Raw genomic sequence first — 22520 nt, forward strand, 5'->3', positions numbered from 1 at the left:
CATTTCACTGTCTCTCTGTGAATCCTCTGAGAAAGGCTGATTTATATGGCTGTGTAGTTGGTCTTTTCAGACACACCTATTACAACTGATTAGTTTTGGCTTGTGTTCAATTGAGGCAATTGGACCCGAAGCCTATAATTAATGAACAATGTTCACTATAGTAAAGTAACGGAACCATGGACTCAAGAAGCTGTAACTTCACTGCTGCTGAAACCAATGCACTACTACAGGGTGTTCTGTGCCATTATGGAACAATAGTGGGAAGTTTTAATTCTGCTAAGGATACCAACAAAAAGAAAAAGGACCACAGACCAAATCAAATTGCGGTGGAAGAATCTTAAGGCCAGGGCAACAAAGGACCATGCTGAAGCCAAAAACCCACAAACAGGCAACAAGCCATTTAAGAGGGGAGATTACACAGATGTGGTCCTCGACATCATTAAAGGTGAGGTCTCCATGGTATTCAAGGTGTTGTAGGGGATGGCGAGCCTTGGATTGAGGAGGAGGAGAATCTGCCAGTTCCTCCTGAGGCTGATCCAGAGAGCGTATTTATATTGAATCTCAGCTCTGTTCCTGAGGAAGAAGCTGGATCCTCATTGGTTGAGCCAGTGGTAGTTGCCACAGGATCTCAGAGCAAAGGCTTGAAGCGCCCTTCATCAAACAAAGATAATGATTACAAGGCACTTTTGCAAAAAGAGACTGAAAGGGCAGAAGCACAGCTTCATCTGGCAGAGGAACAACCGACTCTGACCAAACTGCAGCAAACCAAGGCCAGACTTGAGATCCGCCTCCTAAAGGCTAGTCTGAAATTATTGTGGAGTATTTGACATTGTCTTTTTTTTTTATTCAATACATCTATATTTGAAACTTGTTATAAATATTCTAAATGAGCGGACTGCTGGAAGAGGATGGGGTGGGGTTTTTCTTGTGTTTAGTTTCTTTTAAATGTGTGTGTTTTCATTTCAAATAATAATAAACTTATATTGACCCCACACTGGCTATTCTACTTGTTGCTCTTTACATATCTATAGTTCTACATTGTGATTTCCTATCCTGTTTGAGCACTGGTTATCCAGATTTGGTGATCCTAAAAAAGTTTATATCTGGATCAGATTGATCCAATCCGATGTTGCTTTGAAAAACTGGCTCAAGAAGTAAGATGGGTTACGTGATCACGGATCTCAAAAAAAAGGATTACTAAATCTGGATCAATTTAATCTGGATTAAACCTTTTGAAAAAACAGGCCCTGAGCCTAGTGTTCCTGATCTAGTTTTCTGATTTATTACAAACCTGAGCAGGATTACACGTTTACACAGTAATTTCAGGGAATAGATATTTGGACCTATAAGAATTATTGTGAGATTTGTCTGCGCTTTAAGTCTTTTTTAAATCTGAAACGTTAAAAGTATAATCCTTTAGGTATTTTTTCTCCGACATTCATTTTTTTGTGTTTCTCTAACTTCAAATAAGCTTTTTAGTCAAATTACATCCTCACCATACTTTCATCAGCAGAGCCTGAATAATGCTCTTATGTTCTGGACTAAATTCCACCAAATTGATTCCAGTATAACAGGAGAACCTTCAGCGTGGGTTTGCTCGTGCCTTCGAAATTTGCTCGCAAATAGGGTGAAGTTTTGCTAGCAAAGTCGCTCGTATCTTCGTTTGCTCGTACTATTAGTTGCTTGTACAATAGGGTTTTAATGTATCATGATATTTACTGACAATTTGCCTAAAACCTACAAAAAAGGAACTGATCTATTTATTATAATATGATCCAAAGTCAACAAACTGCCATAAACACATCAATTGTGCTACGTCGGCTAGAAATCTAAAAATGGGTACATGAAAACATAAACCTTGAGCCATATTCCTATTCTAACTTATTGTCATAGAAGTTGAACTTTTCTCTACACCTCAGCTTATTGTTATCAATAGATTTAATCTGAAGGCTGAGCTGCTAGTTAGCTGCTAGTTCTCTGTTTAAAACTTTGTGTTATTGAAGTAGAGAAATGTAATTGTGGGTAAAGATGAAGGGAAAGTTGGACTTCTAGCCTCAGTAATGTACACTATAGTGTTAATTTGCTCTCCAGCTGTGAGCTGCTCCTCCACTCAGATGGAGCTGTGAGAGACACCATGAGTTCTGACTGGAAAAGAGACGTTCACTTGCTTTATGTTTATCTGTTCACGTTTCTCTGGATTATTACATCTAATACCTGAACCTGACGCTGCTTTTGATTTCATTCAGATGAATAAACTAACTTGATGATAGAAGAGAATGAAGAGTGATAGATGATGAAGTCATGTCTCTCATGAAGCTTAACCACTAAAGATCAGGCACAGTGGCAGACAACCAATCAGATTTCACTTCCTGAAAATGTCTGAGCCAATGATGTTTGCGAATTTAGAACTCGAGCCCTTTGACCCCGCCCACTGAATTTGTGATCCGTGTTTGTACCTATAGACTTCTTTCACGCGCTCCGGTCTGAAGTTAATGTTGGGCGCGTGAGTTTTTCTCCACTTTCCGCGCGTGCACATCTACGTTCCTTTCGCCGTTATAAATCTATCGCGCGCGAGCTTCAACACCGTTTTTGTCCCGGATTTTTACCCAAAGGTGAGATACAGTGAGATGTAGCAGCTGAGCTGCTCGGGGAACAGCTAGTGGACATTCTGGAGTCATGAACCTCTGCATTTTTCTTCCAGTGTCCTGATTCTTTACACCTCTGATCAAAGGTACAATTTATTCATGTCTCTTATCTCACAAAGTGTGGTGTGATACAACCTTATTTCCACTGTGTTGAGCAGATTAGCCTGGTCTGGGATAACAGTTGGAGTGGGCCTTGTCTAAAATGCATCTATTATTAAAATAGACCAACACAACTACACCTGATTGAATACACAGCGTTTAATCAGAGCATTAGCCTCTATCCTAATCAGTGTTTAGAAGTAAACGAATCGAACAGCATTGGCACGGCGACCACACACACCCCTAACTGAATCAGTAGTACAGTAGCAGACAGTATGTAAAAACAAAGTTTGATTGTAATCTGATTCAGCAGCCACATAAACCACATGAAATGAACAACAGTGATAAGACAACTACATAGTAGGAACATGTAGATTAACTTACTTGTGATTATAACAGGAGACGACATATGTACCTGTACATGTTGGAGAATGAAGCACTGCTGGTGATCGAGAAACGGGTGAATTAACGTTAGCACTAGCAGAGCTGTTCAGCTTTTTACTATTTGATATCTCTGGCTTCTGAACATCTGAATTCTCTTCCTCCTGTGGTCACCCAAGGCATCATTTTGACTCTGTTTTATTAATTTTTGACACAACTAGCTAAACTTTGGTTTCCAAATGTGTTCGGTGTGAAGGGGAGGGGTATCGACTTTAACTGTGCATCTCTTTAACTGAAATTGCCTCCATAGGCCATTAGGATGAAGTAGGTTGATACTTTTGACACCCACAGATCTTTACCTGCAGCTATTATTAATGTATCGTTGTCCCAACCATAGGGATTTTCCCACTTATTTTGGAAGACAGTATGCGGATTTGATTGCACCACTTTGGAATCTGGGCAATCTTGAGAGCTACTATTGTCAAATGTTCTGAACTTGAGCATACATTTAGCTAAATCCAAAGGCACCAGAACATTGTTTGGAAATATCAGGCAGCTGCATGGATCATGAACTGTATCCCCTTTAAGCGCTGATTTCATCACAGGTGCCACTGTTTTTTTGTTTTTGTTTTTTGTCTCTCCTGAAATTGAAAATGAGATCTCATCATGCTGCTTGTCCTGGTACGGAGAAACTCCTCCTCCTTGTAAGATTAGATATAATCATTAAATAGTGCAAAGTTTTCTAAAACACCTCAAAATACTTTAACATTTAACTTGTTTCAAACCATATCAGATTACTATAGCAGACATTTCTGATAACATGCAAGTTACTAAATTATTAAATTATAAAATTATTACAGTATATTCAATCATTTTATTTTGTTTTCCAGATGCACCACTGCTCAGATTGTGGGAAGAGTTTTACTATATTTGCTCTTCTAAAAAGACACCAACGTATCCACACAGGAGAAAAACTGTATCACTGTGAACAGTGTGAGAAGAGTTTTAATCGCCAGGGTCATCTCAAAGAACACCAGCGTATCCACACAGGAGAGAAGCCGTATTACTGTGAAGAGTGCGGGAAGAGTTTTACTCATCAGAGTCATCTCAAAGTACACCAGCGTATCCACACAGGAGAGAAGCCGTATCACTGTGAACAGTGTGGAAAGAGTTTTAATTGTCAGAGTAATCTACTAAGACATCAGCGTGTCCACACAGGAGAGAAGCCGTATCACTGTGAACAGTGTGGGAAGAAGTTTACTTGTCAGGGTATTCTCAAAGTGCACCAGCGTATCCACACAGGCGAAAAACCATTCCACTGTGGACAATGTGGGAAAGGGTTTATTAATCAGAGTAATTTTCAAGTACACCAGCGTACTCACACAGGAGAGAAGCCGTATCACTGTGAACAGTGTGGAAAGAGTTTTTCTTGTCAGAGTAGTCTACTTAGACATCAGCGTGTCCATACAGGAGAAAAGCCCTATCATTGTGAACAGTGTGGGAAGAGTTTTACTTGTCAGGGTAGTCTTAAAGCACACCAGCGTATCCACACAGGCGATAAACCATTCCACTGTCGACAATGTGGGAAGGTGTTTATTCAACAGAGTAGTTTTCAAGTACACCAGCGTATCCACACAGGAGAGAAACCATTTAAGTGTGGACAATGTGGGAAAAGTTTTCGGCGAAAGACGCATCTCCAGGAACACCAGCGTATCCACACAGGAGAGAAGCCGTATCGCTGTGAACAGTGTGGGAAGAGTTTTAGTGCTCAAAGTGCCCTCCTCAGCCACCAGCAGAGTCATACAGGACAGAAGCTGTACCTCTGTGGACAGTGTGGACGGAGCTATTCTTATCAAAGCTCTTTAAGGAAACACAAGTGCCCTAACATACATCTATCGGCTCATGATGTTAATTTGTCAAACTGAAAATCTTGTTCTTTAATTTCTTATTTAAAAGTGTGTACAGACTGTAAATATATGGAAACATTTAATTCTAATGTTAACAAATGGATCTTACAAACTGGACAGCTTTCTATACCATCAGAAAAATGTTGTGTTTACAGGCAATGTGGAGAGATTGTTCTGGACGAACTACACTACAGCTATACTCTATAGCAAAAAGGATGGGGATACATGAGCACCACACCCACCAGACCTTTCTGAACATGATCTGATGGAATGGCTTCAGATCCATTGTCCCTTGAGCCCAGTGTTCCTAAACTAGTTTTCTGATTTACTGCAACCCTGACCAGAAACACATGGTTACACAATAAGATCAGGGACTGAATTGTTTGGACCTATAAGATGTAAGATAAGGTTTGTCTGACCTTCAAGTCTATTTCACATCTGAAATGTTAAATGTGTAAACCTTTAGGTACTTTGCTCTGTTGCTTATCTTTTGTGTTTCTCCAACTTTAATATAATAAAGGTGACCTGTGATACATTTTATAAGTTTATTAGTCAAATTACATCCTCACCATTAATTCATCAACAGAGCCTGAATAATGCTCTTATATTCTGGGATAAGTAAATCAGCCAAACGGTCTTGCAGCATTGCCGTGCTCTTGGGCTTAATTGAGACTGAAGGTTTCTAATAGGATTTAAATATGGAGACAGAAATTACAGAATGAAGAATCAAGCTTCCCTGGCAGTATGATGGGTGACTGGGTTCAGCAGACTCAGAGGGAACTTCACCTGCTTGACTGCATTGTGCCAACTGTAAGTATCAACATATTAAAAGATAATGTTATAATTTAATAAAGTAAATGTAATTATTATGCAACATTTTACAGCATTAAAATACAGCATAGCGGTGTTTCTCCAGGGTCCAACTGTGACACAGTAACTTCAGGACTCTGGAACTGTATGCAGTTCTCACTGCTCTGAATGCAAAAACACCAGAGCCTTTATCATCTAATGGAAATAAGAAAGTTAATTAATAATCAAAATCTGGACTGACGTACTTCATGAACAACAACATAATAGTGTCTGTGGTTGAGGAGCAGGAAGAAATGTCATCGTGAGTAAGGTGCTGTGAAAAATTATTGTCTAGCATAGAGATGATAATTTTCATCAGTTCCTGTAGTTCTTTATGTTCATCATCCTGAAAAGCAGAGAATAAATTTTTTCTTGAGCCTTCTAGTTTATTTTCTTACAGATCCAGTTCTCTCAAGTGTGAGTTGTTGAATTTCAAAGTGGAAAGCAGAACAGGAAGACTTCACCTTTCACTGTAGGGCTGCAACAACTAATTGATAAAAATTGATAATAATCGATAATGAAATTCGTTGTCACTGAAAGCCGTTATGGATTAGTTGTGCTGCTCAGGTTACGTTTAGCATGATGGTAAGATACATAGCCACTTGTGAAAGGGCGGAGAGTTCAGGGTCAACCAGCAGCAAGAAAAGAAACGCACTGGTGTGAGGGATGAAGGTGGAACATCAGCACAGTGAGTAAAAACTCTAGAATCCTCATCATGTTAAAATGGTGTAGTTTAATGAAGTGCTATTGTGTGTAGCATTTGTCTCCTACAACAGTTTCTGTTTTAAAACATGATTTACTGCAGCTTTACTACGTTTAAATGCTTGTGTTCCATGTTTGTATATTTTATGCATATATCATTTAATTATTATACAAAATGTAATGAATTATATTCTAGATCAGGGGTGTCAAACTCAAAATCTGGAAATGCAGATTTGAACTGCTCAGTAATCCGTTTGTGGTTGACTTGGAAAGCGCACCAACCCACCTCCAAATGGAGCTGATTGAACTCAAGTCAAAGTACGACTCTGTGTGTGCTGGACAGTTTCCATGTTTCCTCCCCGACACACTGCACCAACTCCGTGCCCAAGCTGCTCAAATCCTCTCTGTGTTCAGCAGCACATTGATTTGAAGCACAGAATAATGTGACTCTGAGGTAAGGTTTAGGGTGCAGGACCAGACAACATATTTAACAGGGTGCTCAGAGGATGTGCAGACCAACTGATGGATGTTCTCATTGACATCTTCGACATCTCTCTGAGCAGACCTGTTCCAATGTAATTTAAGATTACCCTTGTAACTATGTGTTTTGTGTCCTCAATAACTATCATCATGAAGTGCATCGAGATGGTCATCATGATACACATCCAAGACCCTTATGCCTTCCTCTCTGGATTCACTGCAGTCTGCGTATTGCACTAATCGCTCCACCGATTTCCGCATCTCCACCACAGTCCCGCCTGGCCTTCAGACACCTGCAAAATAAGGACTCATATGTATGAATGCTGTATATAGGCTGCAATTCAGCATTCAATGAAGCCTTAAATAATAATAAAGCTTCAACTTAATTGATTTAACTTAACAATAAATACTCAGTCCTGTTTAAATTCTCCTTTTCATTGTATTGTAAACCGAAATCTATGAACAAATAAAAATGGAGAATGATGATAGAAGAGAATGAAGAATGATAGATGATGAAGTCATGTCTCTCATGAAGCACAAGATCAGGCACAGTGGCAGACAACCAATCAGATTTCACTTCCTGAAAATGGCCGATCCAATGATGTTTGAGGATTTAGAACTCGAGCACCGCCCACTGCTCTGCGATCCGTGTTTGTACCTATAGACTTCTTTCACGCGCTCCGGTCTGAAGTTAATGTTGGGCGCGTGAGTTTTTCCCTCCACTTTCCGCGCGTGCACATCGACGTTCCTTTCGCCGTTATAAATCTATCGCGCGCGAGCTTCAACACCGTTTTTGTCCCGGATTTAGCGGATTTTTACCCAAAGGTGAGATACAGTGAGATGTAGCAGCTGAGCTGCTCGGGGAACAGCTAGTGGACATTCTGGAGTCATGAACCTCTGCATTTTTCTTCCAGGGTCCTGATTCTTTACACCTCTGATCATGAAATCAGAGTCCAGACGGAGATCTTTAGGAGAACCTCCACACACTCCTGCTGCTGCTGCTGCTGCTGGATCAAAGGTACACTTTATTCATGTCTCATCTTTCAGTGTGGTTTGCAGGGCAAAGATACATCATACTGTATTTTAACATTAAATAAAAATTACCGTAACTTTAAGTCTATCACAATAAACTACTGTTTTTTTTTCTTTCTATTCTGAAAATCCTTTTACAAGGAGGTTAGAAATTTATTTTAATCAATTGGTCTATTTGGTCTGTTCTTTACCATTTTACTCAGTTGATAAAGTAAACAATGTTTGATTCCAGCAGCTTTTCTTTGGCGGAGTCACACAATAAATCTGACACATGCAACCAGCTAATGTTGTAGAAAGACTCAGAATCACGGGTTTTGCTTCCAGATGATAACAGCTTTTATTATCAATCCCCAAAAGCCGGAGCTGGTCTGTAGAGCATCCAACTCTCCACTCTCATTTCCACATTATATATGCCTCGACCACAAATGCATTTCAATACATCCCACTCCATACATTGTTCACCCAACATCTGTCTCTAATTTGGGATCTCCATTATACATACAATGGTGGTGCTGAAATGTCTAGGTACAGATACACACACATCAAGCTTCAATATTTCATACACTTATAACACTCATGGTACATTCCTGTATGCACACACATCAGAAGAACATTTTAATAGAAGTTACATGTTGTGTATATATTTGATGAACTTTATCCTTCTACATTAACAGATCAAATATTCACATTCGTATCCCAGTGATCTCCCAGAGGAAGTTTAGTTTTAAAGAAAACCAACAGATTCACATTTAACAGTTTGCTAATAAATCATAATTGTATCCTAATTTAGTGTCTTGTCTAGAGGTGTAACGGTTCACGTGTTCATACCGAATTGTTTCAGTAACACGGCTTTCGGTTCGGTATACACGTGTACCGAATACAATCCTTTTTTTCTGGATTATGGCCCCAACTGTGCTCACTGGAACATTCAGAAGTTTAGAAATCTTTCTGTAACCAATGCCATCAGTTTGTTTTGCAACAATACGGTGGTGGAGGTCTTGAAAGATAAAAACCTTGATAACAATAGTCTGAATGGCTGCCCATTAATATGAATGCAGTCTGTATGAATAGCCAAACATGTAGAACAATAGTCTGAGTGGCCCCCGGAGACTCACAGGGGGAGGGAGTAAAGGACCAGACGTAGTCTCAGATAAATGTTTGTAGGAATATAATTTTTCATTATGTATATTTTATATGAAATAAAAACACATTTATCAGTATTATAAAAACCATTTCAGATCACTTCAGCATTTACAACTTATCTTGTTGAGCATTATCAACTTTGAGTGATGTACAGTAAAGCCCATAGTGCCTTATTTCCCAATTTATGTAGAAAACATTTGTCAGGAACTGTTAAGTCTACATTTAGGTAGGAAATTTCTCAAAGCGGAGGTACATGCTAACAAGTTGACTGAACATGCCCTCATAGGCTTTTAGGAGGAAGTAGGTTGTTGCTTTTGACAGCCACAGATAATTATTAATAATTGTTTTGCAATAATTCACCGTTGCAGAATTTTAACTCCGTCTTATGAAAGCTACTATTAGCAAATGTTCTGAATCAGACATGTATTTTGCTAAAACCAAAAGCACCTGAACATTGTTTGAACATATCAGGCAGCTTTATGATCGTGGACTGAATCCTGTTATGCTCTGATGTTATTACAGATGCAACAGGTTCCACAGTCTTTTTCTCTGTCTCCTAGATTTGAAAATAAGATGATATAATGCTGCTTGGTCTGGTATTGGGAAAACTCCTCCACCTTGAAGACATAAATATCAGGGATATTGGAAGATTTTATACAAGTATTAAATAGTTAAAGGTTTTCTAAAACACCTTAAAATACCTCTCATTTAACTTGTTTCAAACCATATCAGATTACTATAGCAGACATTTCTGATAACATGCAAGACCAAATCTAAAATTATTACAGTATATTAAATCATTTTATTTTGTTTTCCAGATGCACCACTGCTCAGATTGTGGGAAGAGTTTTACTCATCAGAGTCATCTCAAAGAACACCAGCGTATCCACACTGGAGAGAACCCGTATTACTGTGAACAGTGTGGGAAGAGGTTTACTCATCAGAGTCATCTCAAAGAACACCAGCGTATCCAAACAAGAGAGAAGCCGTATTACTGTGAACAGTGCGGGAAGAGTTTTAATAGGCAGAGTCATCTCAAAGTACACCAGCGTATCCACACAGGAGAGAAGCCGTATTACTGTGAACAGTGTGGGAAGAGTTTTACTCATCAGAGTCATCTCAAATTACACCAGCGAATCCACACAGGAGAGAAGCCGTATTACTGTGAACAGTGTGGGAAGAGTTTTAATCGTCAGAGTAATCTACTTAGACACCAGCGTATCCACACAGGAGAGAAGCCGTATTACTGTGAACAGTGTGGGAAGAGTTTTAATAGTCAGAGTCATCTCAAAGAACACCAGCGTATCCACACAGGAGAGAAGCCGTATTACTGTGAACATTGTGGGAAGAGTTTTACTCATCAGAATAGTCTCAAATCACACCAGTATATCCACACAGGAGAGAAGCCATATTACTGTGAACAGTGTGGGAAGAGTTTTACTTATCAGAGTCATCTCAAACTACACCAGTGTATCCACACAGGAGAGAAGCCGTATTACTGTGAACAGTGTGGGAAGAGTTTTAATCGTCAGAGTAGTCTGAAAAGACACCAGCTTATCCACACTGGAGAGAAGCCGTACTACTGTGAACAGTGTGGGAAGAGTTTTAATCGTCAGAGTAGTCTCAAAAGACACCAGTGTATCCACACAGGAGAGAAGCTGTATTACTGTGAACAGTGTGGGAAGAGTTTTACTCGTCAGAGTCATCTCAAATTACACCAGGGTATCCACACAGGAGAGAAGCCGTATCACTGTGAACAGTGTGGGAAGAGTTTTAATAGGCAGAGTAGTCTGAAATCACACCAGTGTATCCACACAGGAGAGAAGCCGTATCAATGTGAACAGTGTGGGAAGAGTTTTAATCGTCAAAATATTCTCAAATCACATCTGCGTATCCACACAGGTTAGAAGCCGTATTACTGTGACCAGTGTGGGAAGAGTTTTACTTATGTCGGAAATTTGTCTCTCAGACCGAGATGCTTTCGACATTAGTTGGGACTTTCAAAAAAAATGTAAGATAGTTTCTTCAAAAGAAGCCAAGACACTAGGATGAGTAGAGCAACGGTAGAGTTTATTGCGGCAAACCAGGTCAACCTGAGAGCATCCGCATGTTATAACATCGATGGTCTGACTACACCTGGCATTTCCTCCTGTTTTTATTCATTTTGACCGCTAACATTGAAAACTCCCCAAACCTGGGCCCTCCTCAGTTACAATCAGTCATTACCATTATTGGAAATCTTTGGACATTAGACCTTCCCCTAAGTATTTTTAACTATCATTAAGATCCAAAAATTTCAACATTCAATTCTGATTACCATTGTCTTCAAGATACTTTGAGAGGGTTGGACCACAAAAAGTGGGAAGTATACCACTGTTTCACTTCATTATTTTACATCGCTTGGTGGACAGTACTTGCCTGTGCAATTTGATCATGCATGAGTACTTTGCTATTTCCTTATTTCATAGATTATACTATATTATTCATTTGTTAGCAATTTTATTACTTTGCACAAGCACATTAGTATTTTTAAATATATTCTTAACTTTATTACTATGATGGTTTTAGTAGGCTGCTTAGGCCTTCCACAAATGGGGTAGATTTCACTGAAGAGGTATTATTCCCTTTTTTGGCCTGTGCTAGGGGGGAGCTTCACAGAAGACGTTCTCCATCTCCTTCTTTGGCATTTTTAATAAACTTCCTCACTCATAATTCGTGCTGTTTGTGTGTTATTTTCGTCTGTGTTGTGTGGGGCCCTTTTTTTTATGTCTAGTGAGTGTTTTGGGCACTTTCCTTTGGGTTCTGTTTACTTAAGCATAAATAAGCTACATCTTAATCCTACACTCATCAGAGTAGACAAAAGCGTATCCACCCAGGTTAGAAGCCGTATCACTGTGAACAGTGTGGGAAGAGTTTTATCCAAATATCTCATCCTCAATACCCCAGCATAGCCACAGATTGAAGCTGTATTACTGTGTACAGTGTGGAAAGAGTTTTACTAGTCAGAAAAATGTCCTTAGACACCAGCGTATCCACACAGAAGAGAAGTCGCATTACTGTGAACAGTGTGGGAAGAGTCAGTATGTATGACTCAGCCACCAGCAGGGTCATACAGGACAAAAGCTGTACTTCTGTGGACAGTGTGGACGTGCTCTAACAAAGAACCATCAACTCCTGATGTTCATTTGTAAAACAAATCCTCTTGAATTTCTTATATAAAGGGAAATTAACATGTAAATATAGGGGGACTTTAAATTATAATATTAATAAGCTCTAACAAACTGGACACCTTTCCAAGCCAACAGAACATTGAACATTGCCATCAACTACATATATATACTACACTACAACTACACTGTATGGCAAAAAGTATGGGGCTACCTAAGTATCAAACCTATACATTATGTAATGGAACAGCTCCCTGAGCCTAGTGTTCCTGATCTAGTTTTCTGATTTATTACAAACCTAAACAGGATCACACGTTTACACAGTAATTTCAGGGAATACATTTTTGTTGTATATGTCTGGACCTATAAGAATTATTGTGAGATTTGTCTGCGCTTTAAGTCTTTTTTTAAATCTGAAACGTTAAATGTATAATCCTTTAGGTATTTTTTCTCCGACATTCATTTTTTGTGTTTCTCTAAATTCAAATAAGCTCATTAGTCAAATTACATCCTCACCATACTTTCATCACTTATGTTCTGGACTAAATTCCACCAAATTGATTCCAGTATAACAGGAGAAACATTTTAGATCTTCCAAAGTCAATTGGACAAATGGACTTGTAGCATTGCCGTGGTCATAGTTTTAGTTCAGAATGATGGTTTTTAATCGGAACCTTAAATATGGACTAAGATAGCAGAATGTAGCTCCTCGTGCAGCAAGATGAATGACTCTGGGTTCAGCAGACTTCAGGAGAACTTCACCTGCCTGATTTAACTCTTGATTTCTACAAAGCAAACTTGGAAAGTCCTAATTTAAGTGTTAAGGAAGAGGAAGGTCTGCTGTACGGACATCTAGAGAAAGTTCATTCCATCATCTCTGTGCCAGAACAGAGAAAAGCCTTGAAGTATACTTACCTCTCATTCTGAGAGAAGGTGGTACCAGTCAAGCAGTGCTGGAGGATCTCAGACAGCGTGGTGCAGTGCAATATGTGATGAGGTCTTTAAAGTAAAATGGTGCTGGTCCATTTTTAGCCTTGTACTCAAGCATTAGTGTTTTGAATCTGATATGTGCAGCTACTGGAAGCCAATGAAGCAGCAGTGGGGTGGTGTGGGAGAACTTGGGCAGATTGAACACAAGTCGTGCAGCTGCGTTTTGGATAATTTGCAGTGGACGAATAGCGTTCAGAGGAAGACCTGCCAGCAGAGAGTTGTAGACAAGATGACAAGAGACCGAACAAGCACCTAGGCAGTCTGTGTGGACAGAAATGGTCAATCCTTTGGATGTTGTAGAGAAAAAATCGACCGGAACGAGCCACATTAGCAACATGTGATGAGAAGGAGAAGTTGATTGTCCATAGTTACCCCAAGGTTACAGGCAGTGGCTGAAGGTGAGAGAAAAGAGTCATAAAGACTAATTCAAAGATTTTGACCTGGAGATGAATCACCGGGGAAGACCAGCAGTTCTGTTTTGCTAGAGTTGAGTTTTAATTGATGAGCACTCATCCATTAAGATATGTCTTTCAAGCATGCCGAGATCAGAGTGGAAGCTGTGGTATCTGAGGGAGAGAAAGAAAAGATGAGTTAAGTGTCATCTGCATAGCAGTGGTAAGAAAACCCAAGTCAAGTCAAGTCTTTCTATTGCGCTTTTCACAACAGACATTGTTTTAAAGCAGCTTTACAGAAATCAACAGTCAAGGTGAATGGTGTGCATTTCCATGTGAGGATATGACTTCACCAATGGAGTGGGTATAGAGGGAGAAAAGGAGGGGACCAAGTACCAAGCCTTGTGTGGCACTAGTGGTAAGTCTGCAAGAGGCAAATATGGATCCCCTCTATGTTACCAGGTTTGAGTAACCTTCCAGGTAGGAAGCAAACCATTCCTATGCCGTTCCATGGATACCGAGGCTCCTGAGGGTAGATAAGAGAGTCTTGTGGTTGACTGTGTCGAATGCTGCTGAAAGGTCCAGGAAGAAAAACGTACAGATGACAGCTTGGCTGATCGAGCAGCATGCAGTTTCTCAGAAAGAGTTTCCCAAAAGGGCCGTCTCTGTGGAATGTGCCGCTTTGAAACCAGACTTTTTTGGATCATGAAGGTTGTTCTGTGAGAGATAGACAGACAGTTGGTTAAAAACAACCAGTGACAACTCTGCATTCCAGAGATTTTGAAAGAAAGGAGAGAAGCGATACCGGTCCGTAATTGTTGATGTCTGATGGCTTCAGAGCAGGTTCCTTTAAGATAGGAATGACCCTTGCTTACTTGAAGGTAGTTGACACAGAGCCTGATGTTAAGGACCCATTGATGATTGTGGAGATGAAGGGCAGGAGATCTTGTGATATGGTCTGATGCGTAGTTTAACGGATTGGATCCAGATCACAGGTGGTGTAAGATTGGATGACTTGCAGTATCTCATCTTCTGTTAAAGTTGAGAAGCTTGACAACGAAGGAGTAGGGGATTCCTGGCTGTATTGTGTAGTCATTGTTGGGAAGGAAGTAAATGTCTGGGAGATTTCCTTAATCTTCTCATCACAGAAGGAGGCAAATTTATCAGCAGTTAGGCTGGATGGAGCAGGTGGCAGGGGGTTAAGCAGTGAAGAGAAGATGTTGTGGAGCTTATGAGTATCTTGTGTAAAGGCCTTGTGCTTTTCCTTGTAGAAGGCAGTCTTAGCAGAAATCACTTCTGAAGAATGTCTGTACTTTCTACTGCACTGGAAACTCCTAATGCCAAGTCAAATTCCTTGTGTGTGTAAGCATACTTGGTAATAAAGCTATTTCTGATTCTGATTCATATTCTTATGTGTGTGCTTTGTGTATTGGAAAGCATTAAGTTATCCACTAACACCCATATGTACTGGTGCCTGGTGCTGGGTGTGAAGTGCCTTCCAATTGGAATAAAGATACTTACACATGAAACCCCCAATATAAATGCAGAGGTTAAGACCTGATTAACATATGATCCTATGCAGACGGTATAATGTTAATGATTGGAACTAACAAACTGGTCACCATTCCAACATCAGAACATTGTTGTGTTTACAAGCAATTTGGAGTAATAATTCTGGTCCAACTACACCTAACTACACTATATTGCTAAAAGGATAGGGATACCTGAGCATCGCACCCATATGTGCTCCCGAACATCATCTGATAGCTAGTCCACTTTTGGTGCAGCTACAGAGTGGCTTAGGGACAACTTTCTGAATGTCATAGAGTGGCCCAGCCAGAACCCTGACTTGAACACAATTGAACATCTCTGAAGAGCCAGAAAGTGGAAAGTGTCCACTGATGGTACCCGTCCAACCTGACAGAGCTGAAGAGGATTGTATTTCTAGATTTTTCTGTATTCAGTAAATATAGCTGTATAAAGTAATTTTTTTTAATTACAATCCTGGATTCTGAACTTAGTCTCTTACTGTTGTTTGCCATTTCTTTAATTAAATTAGTTACATTTTGGTGATAATTAGCCTAATTAGTATTTCATGCTTAAAATTATTTATTTAAATGGTGGGATGATTTACTCCATAATGACTAGACAATAAATTATATGATCATGTGAGAATGTGTTTATTATGTTTGCATTAACGCAAGTGGCCTGTGGTATAACAATAAATATAATGCTTTAAATTATTTTAGGGATAAAAATCAAACATTTCTCTGAAAGGAGAAAACCCAAAGTTATGTCTTGTACCGGCAGAAGGAGCGCACGCCCGTATCCCTGATGTAAAACAGCAGCATTTTTTTGTAATTATCCGCCTTCTTGTGTAAATTTCGACTGGGCTTTAGATAGCAGTGAGCTAATACAGTAAAACCCCGTTAAACGAGCATAATTTGTTCTTGAAAATTACTCGTAGGTCCATTTGCTTGTACGTTCGAAGAAATTTTTCCCATAAGAATGAATGTAAAAGTGATTTAATCCGTTCCGAGACCTCATTCGATCACTTATTTCTGAACTTAAAAAGTATTTGTAGCCTATTTAAATAAACAAATACACCACAAATTCTTGTAATGTAAACATAATTTAACACTTACCCATGTGGTAGTGGCTGATTGCGAGTGTGAGACGCACACCAAGCTCGTACTTTTCCACTATTTCCCTCTCGGTTTTAATGGTAATTCTATTAACTTTCTTTTTCACAGCGCCATCACTGATTTTCTTTGGAGACATTTTCGATATTTCTAGTGAAATAAAAATATAACACTAAAAAAAGTTACTTTTTTGCTGCACTGAACAAAGATAGCAAACGATCAAGCTGAGCTGCTAGTTAGCTGCTAGGTCTCTGTTTAAAATTTTGTGTTATTGAAGTAGAGAAATGTAATTGTGGGTAAAGATGAAGGAAAGTTGAACTTCTAGCCTCAGTAATGTACACTATAGTGTTAATTTGCTCTCCAGCTGTGAGCTGCTCCTCCACTCAGATGGAGCTGTGAGAGACACCATGAGTTCTGACTGGAAAAGAGACGTTCACTTGCTTTATGTTTATCTGTTCACGTTTCTCTGGATTATTACATCTAATACCTGAACCTGACGCTGCTTTTGATCATTAGAACATTTTATTTAGATGAAGAAACTAACTAAAGTTAGATTAGATCACCCAGGACTCAGGTAGAAGCCATACATCAGCCCAGTGAATGTCCACCTGGTCCCCAGTCATAATCCAATAAATACTCAATCCTGTTTAAATCCTCCTTTTCATTGATTTGTGAATTGAATTAATTTGTGTGAATCTTCGTTTATTTGTAAACTGAAATTTATGAACAAAAAAAATGGAGAATGATTATAGAAGAGAATGAAGAGTGATAGATGATGAAGTCATGTCACTCATGAAGCTCAACCACTAAAGATCAGGCACAGTGGCAGACAACCAATCAGATTTCACTTCCTGAAATTGTCTGAGCCAATGATGTTCGAGGATTTTGAACTCGAACCCGTTGGCCCCGCCCACTGCTTTGTGAATAACCTCTGTTTGTACCTATAGACTTCTTTCACGCGCTCCGGTCTGAAGTTAATGTTGGGCGCGTGAGTTTTTCTCCACTTTCCGCGCGTGCACATCTACGTTCCTTTCGCCGTTATAAATCTATCGCGCGCGAGCTTCAACACCGTTTTTGTCCCGGATTTTTACCCAAAGGTGAGATACAGTGAGATGTAGCAGCTGAGCTGCTCGGGGAACAGCTAGTGGACATTCTGGAGTCATGAACCTCTGCATTTTTCTTCCAGTGTCCTGATTCTTTACACCTCTGATCAAAGGTACAATTTATTCATGTCTCTTATTTCACAAAGTGTGGTGTGATACAACCTTATTTCCACTGTGTTGAGCAGATTAGCCTGGTCTGGGATAACAGTTGGAGTGGGCCTTGTCTAAAATGTGAGACTGAGGATTATGTTCTCATTATTTTCTGATGCTCATTTCTAAGTTTCTTTGACTAACCCATAACGCTGATGCCAAGAAAAAAAAAACTCCCGATGCCGTGCAGCTCAGAACACAGGAGAGGTGCGGTTTTTTTTTTCCATTCCGTTCGGAAATTCCATTGGTCTACTGTTATAGGGTTCAGTTTTTTGGCTTGAAGTTTGTGAAACCGGGAAAAACCCAGGAAAAATCCATAAATTAGCCGTTTCGTTGTTTAAGCCGCGGGGTTCAAAACGTGGGAAAAAAGTAGCGACTTATAGTCTGAAAAATACGGTACTTGTGATTATAACAGGAGACGACATATGTACCTGTACATGTTGGAGAATGAAGCACTGCTGGTGATCGAGAAACGGGTGAATTAACGTTAGCACTAGCAGAGCTGTTCAGCTTTTTACTATTTGATATCTCTGGCTTCTGAACATCTGAATTCTCTTCCTCCTGTGGTCACCCAAGGCATCATTTTGACTCTGTTTTATTAATTTTTGACACAACTAGCTAAACTTTGGTTTCCAAATGTGTTCGGTGTGAAGGGGAGGGGTATCGACTTTAACTGTGCATCTCTTTAACTGAAATTGCCTTCATAGGCCATTAGGATAAAGTAGGTTGATGCTTTTGACACCCACAGATCTTTACCTGCAGCTATTATTAATGTATCGTTGTCCCAACCATAGGGATTTTCCCACTTATTTTGGAAGACAGTATGCGGATCATCTTGGTAGGTGCTGATTGATTGCACCAGTTTAGAATCTGAGCTCCATCTTGAGAGCTACTATTGTCAAATGTTCTGAACTTGAGCATACATTTAGCTTAATTCAAAAGCACCAGAACATTGCTTGAAAATATCAGGCAGCTTCATGGATCATGGACTGCATCCTCTCTCTGATCTAAAAGCTCTGATTTTAAACTCCTCCTTGTAAGATTAGATATAATCATTAAATAGTGCAAAGTTTTTAAAAACACCTCAAAATACGTCATTTAATTTGTTTCAAACCACATCAGATTACTATAGCAAACATTTCTGATAACATGCAAGACTAAATCTAAAATTATTACAGTATTTTGAATCGTTTTATTTTGTTTTCCAGATGCACCACTGCACAGATTGTGGGAAGAGTTTTACTAAAATAGCTGTTCTGAAAAGACACCAGCGTATCCACACTGGAGAGAAGCTGTATCACTGTGAACAGTGTGAGAAGAGTTTTACTCACCCGAGTAGTTTTAAATCACACCAGCGTATCCACACAGGAGAGAAGTCATATCACTGTGAACAGTGTGGGAAGAGTTTTAATTATCAGAGTAGTCTCAAAGTACACCAGCGTATCCACACAGGAGAGAAGCCTTATTACTGTGAACAGTGTGGGAAGAGTTTTACTCACCCGAGTACTCTCAAAGTACACCAGCGTATCCACACAGGAGAGAAGCCGTATCACTGTGAACAGTGTGGGAAGAGTTTTAATCGTCAGAGTCATCTCAAAATACACCAGCGTATCCACACAGGAGAGAAGCCGTATCACTGTGAACAGTGTGGAAAGAGTTTTAATCATCAGAGTCATCTCAAAATACACCAGCGTATCCACACAGGAGAGAAGCCGTATCACTGTGAACAGTGTGGGAAGAGTTTTACTAACCAGGGTTATCTCCTTATACATCAGCGTATCCACACAGGAGAGAGACCATATCACTGTGAACAGTGTGGAAAGGGCTTTAGTTGTCGGTATAGTCTACTTACACACCAGCGTATCCACACAGGAGAGAAGCCGTATCACTGTGAACAGTGTGAAAAGAGTTTTAAACATCAAAGTCATCTTAAGTTACACCAGCGTATCCACACGGGAGAGAAGCCGTATGATTGTGCACAATGTGGGAAAAGTTTTCGACTAAAGACGCATCTTCAAGAACACCAACGTGTCCACACAGGAGAGAAGCCGTATCACTGTGAACAGTGTGGGAAGAGTTTTAGTGCTCGGAGTGCCCTCCTCAGCCACCAGCAGGGTCATACAGGACAGAAGCTGTACCTCTGTGGACAGTGTGGACGGAGCTATGTTTATCAAAGCTCATTAAGGAAACACAAGTGCTCTAACATACAGCCATCGACTCGATGTTAATTTGTAAAACAAATCCTCTTAAACTTCTTATTTAAAGGGATGTAAAGGGAAATTGTACTGTAAATATTGGGGAACTTTACATTGTAATGTTAATGATTAGCTCTAACAAACTGGACACCTTTCCAAGCCATCAGAACATTGTTGGTCCACCTACAGCTACACTACAACTTAAGTTTATGGCAGAAAGTATGTGGCTACCTGAGCATCTCATCTCATATGTGCTGTCTGAATATTATCTGATTGAACAGCCTCCAATCCATGGTCCCCTGAGCCCAGTGTTCCTGATCTAGTTTTCTGATTTAATGCAAAACTGAGCAGGATCACACAGTTACACCATTCAGGGAATAAAAGGTTGGGGAATAGATTTTTGTTGTATATGTCTGGACCTATAAGAATTAAGATTAGCTTTGCCTGAGCTTTGTCTTTTTTAAATCTGATATGTTAAATGTATAAACCTTTGGGTATTTTGTTCCGACAGTCATTTTTTCTGTTTCTCTAATTTCGAATAAGTTTATTAGTCAAATTACATCCTCACCATTCTTTCATCAACAGAGCCTGAACAATGCTCTAATATTCTTGGCTAAATTCCACCAAAATGATTCCAGTATAACAGGTGAAACATTTTCACATCTTCCAAGCTTCTCATGCAGCAAGATGGATGATTCTGCGTTCAGCAGACTTCAGGAGAACTTCACCTGCTTGATTGAATTGTGCCAACTGTAAGGTTTGGTTGAGGAGTGGTAATGGTATGGGGCTGTACTTTAGGGGTAAGACGCAGCCCCTGACTTAAAGTGGAGGGAAATGTTAATTACTTTAGCATACCAAAACATTTTATACAATGCTATGCTTCTAATATTGTCAGATGGCCCTTTATTAATCCAGCATGGCTGTGCCACAGTGCACAAACTAAGGTTCATAAAGACATGGTTGGATGAGTTTGGTGTGGAAGAACTAAACAGGCCTGCACAGAGCTCTAATCTCGACTTCACTGAACACCTTTGAGATTAAGGTGAATGTTAAAAGTTGATTATTCTAGATGGACTGTATCTGTGTCTCGGTGTCATTAAAAAAGTCTTCAGGAAAATTTTTTGTGATTATTTCATGAACAGTTCTCTTGCTATTGTTTGTTAACTTATACTTTATTTTTTCTAAGGAAGAAAATAGAAATGCTGGTGATAGAAACAATGTTTTGATTCTATATAATAGATGATTATGAGGTATCAACAGATCCCTGTGAACAGTGTGGAAAGAGTTTTATCCAACCATCTCATCTTCAAATACACCAGCGTATCCACACAGGAGTGAAGCTGTATCACTGTGAACAGTGTGGGAAGGGTTTTATTTATCAGGGTCCTCTCACAATACATCAGTATATCCCCACAGGAGAGAAAACATTCCTGTGGAAATGTGGGAATAGTTTCACTTTTTAGAGTAAACTGCAAATACACCAGCGTATCCGCTCAGGAGAGCAACCTCTCACAGAACAACCTCCATGATACAAACCAGTCTGGGTTCCAAGCGGTACATTCCACAGAGATGGCCCTTTTGGCTGTTTCTGAGAAACTGCATGCTGCTCGGTCAGCCAAGCTGTCATCTGTACTTATCTTCCTGGACCTTTCAGCAGCATTTGACAGTCAACCACAAGATACTTTTGTCAACCCTCAAGAACCTTGGTATCTGCGGAACAGCATGGGAATGGTTTGCTTCCTACCTGGAAGGTCGCTTATACCAGGTAACATGGAGGGGATCCACATCTGCCCCGTGCAGACTCACCACTGGTGTCCCACAAGGCTCTGTACTTGGTCCCCTAATTTTCTCCCTCTATAACCACTGCATTGGTGAAGTCAGATCCTCACATGGGTTTTCTTATCACTGCTATGCAGATGACACTCAACTCATCTTTTCTTTCCCTCCATCAGATACCACAGCTTCTGCTCGGATCTCAGCATGCTTGTCAGACATATCTTCATGGATGAGTGCTCACCAGCTAAAATTCAACCCCAGCAAAACAGAACTGCTGGTCATCCCAGGTGATTTATCTCCAGGTCAAGATCTCCAAATAACAATTCATGACTCTCTGCTCTCCCCTTCAGCCACCGCTCATAACCTTGGGGTAACTATGGACAATGAACTGTCTTTCTTCCCACATGTCGCTAATGTTGCTCGTTCTTGTCGTTTTCTTCTCTATAACATTCAAAGGATTCAACCATTTCTGTCCATACAGGCTGCCCAGGTGCTTGTTCAGTCTCTTGTTATTTCAAGACTTGACTACTGCAACTCTCTGCTGGCAGGTCTTCCCCTGAATGCTATTCGTCCACTGCAAATGATCCAAAACGCAGCTGCACGACTTGTGTTCAATCAGCCCAAGTTTTCCCACACCACCCCTCTGCTGCGCTTCCTTCACTGGCTTCCAGTAGCTGCACGTATCAGATTTAAAACACTGATGCTTGCCTACAAGGCCAAAAATGGACCAGCACCATCTTACCTCAGTGACCTCATCACATCTCGCACTGCACCACGCTGTCTGACATCCTCCAGCACTGGTCGACTGGTACCACCTTCTTCCAAAATGAGAGGTAAGTACACTTCAAGCCTTTTCTCTGTTCTGGC

General features: G+C 40.0%; 2 protein-coding genes and 1 long non-coding RNA gene across 10 annotated transcripts in view; 2 read left to right on the top strand and 1 right to left on the bottom strand.

The window, feature by feature from the left end:
- The first annotated feature begins 2442 nt into the window (after positions 1-2442).
- Positions 2443-5567, top strand: LOC310728043 (uncharacterized protein). 3 transcript variants are annotated; one of them, XM_083545100.1, is made up of 4 exons: positions 2443-2612; positions 2702-2731; positions 3144-3204; positions 4016-5567. In XM_083545100.1, exons 3-4 carry the CDS (start codon positions 3154-3156, stop codon positions 5048-5050), a joined length of 1086 nt encoding a protein of 361 aa, XP_083401226.1. In that variant the 5' UTR covers positions 2443-2612; positions 2702-2731; positions 3144-3153; the 3' UTR covers positions 5051-5567. The 3 variants fall into 3 exon arrangements, with proteins under 3 accessions (XP_083401226.1, XP_083401227.1, XP_083401225.1); XM_083545099.1 differs by having other exon boundaries at positions 2610-2731; XM_083545101.1 differs by lacking the exon at positions 3144-3204 and having other exon boundaries at positions 2596-2731.
- Positions 5568-7704: 2137 nt separating this feature from the next.
- LOC310728034 (uncharacterized protein) overlaps positions 7705-22520 on the top strand; it is a 34293-nt gene continuing 19477 nt past the window's right edge. Inside the window, exons 1-4 of one of the 6 annotated variants that reach the window (XM_083545072.1) lie at positions 7708-7888; positions 7978-8081; positions 10057-11140; positions 12115-12554. In XM_083545072.1, coding sequence (XP_083401198.1) covers positions 8004-8081; positions 10057-11140; positions 12115-12119 — 1167 coding nt within the window. In that variant the 5' untranslated portion in view covers positions 7708-7888; positions 7978-8003 and the 3' untranslated portion in view covers positions 12120-12554. Of the gene's footprint in view, positions 7889-7977; positions 8082-10056; positions 11951-12114; positions 12555-17280; positions 17646-18097; positions 18159-18890; positions 20275-22520 lie in introns of those variants that run through there. The other 5 variants (XM_083545075.1, XM_083545071.1, XM_083545074.1 and 2 more) reach the window with 5 other exon arrangements.
- The window catches only part of LOC310728059, a 45589-nt gene continuing 43487 nt past the window's right edge, over positions 20419-22520 (bottom strand). Inside the window, exon 2 of the long non-coding RNA XR_014534167.1 lies at positions 20419-20721. This is a non-coding gene — a long non-coding RNA (uncharacterized lncRNA). The remainder of the gene's footprint in view (positions 20722-22520) is intronic.

This window comes from Silurus aristotelis, assembly GCF_946808225.1.
Source record: "Silurus aristotelis genome assembly, chromosome: 6".
Classification (NCBI taxonomy): Eukaryota; Metazoa; Chordata; class Actinopteri; order Siluriformes; family Siluridae; genus Silurus; species Silurus aristotelis.

What these genes read in the sequence shown, in the direction of transcription:
- LOC310728043 (XM_083545100.1), top strand. Translation starts at nt 3,154, where the DNA reads ATGTACCTGTACATGTTGGAGAATGAAGCACTGCTGGTGATCGAGAAA. An exon ending in TGCTGGTGATCGAGAAACGG is followed by an intron (nt 3,205 to 4,015) that starts GTGAATTAACGT and finishes TTTGTTTTCCAG; the next exon opens with ATGCACCACTGCTCAGATTG.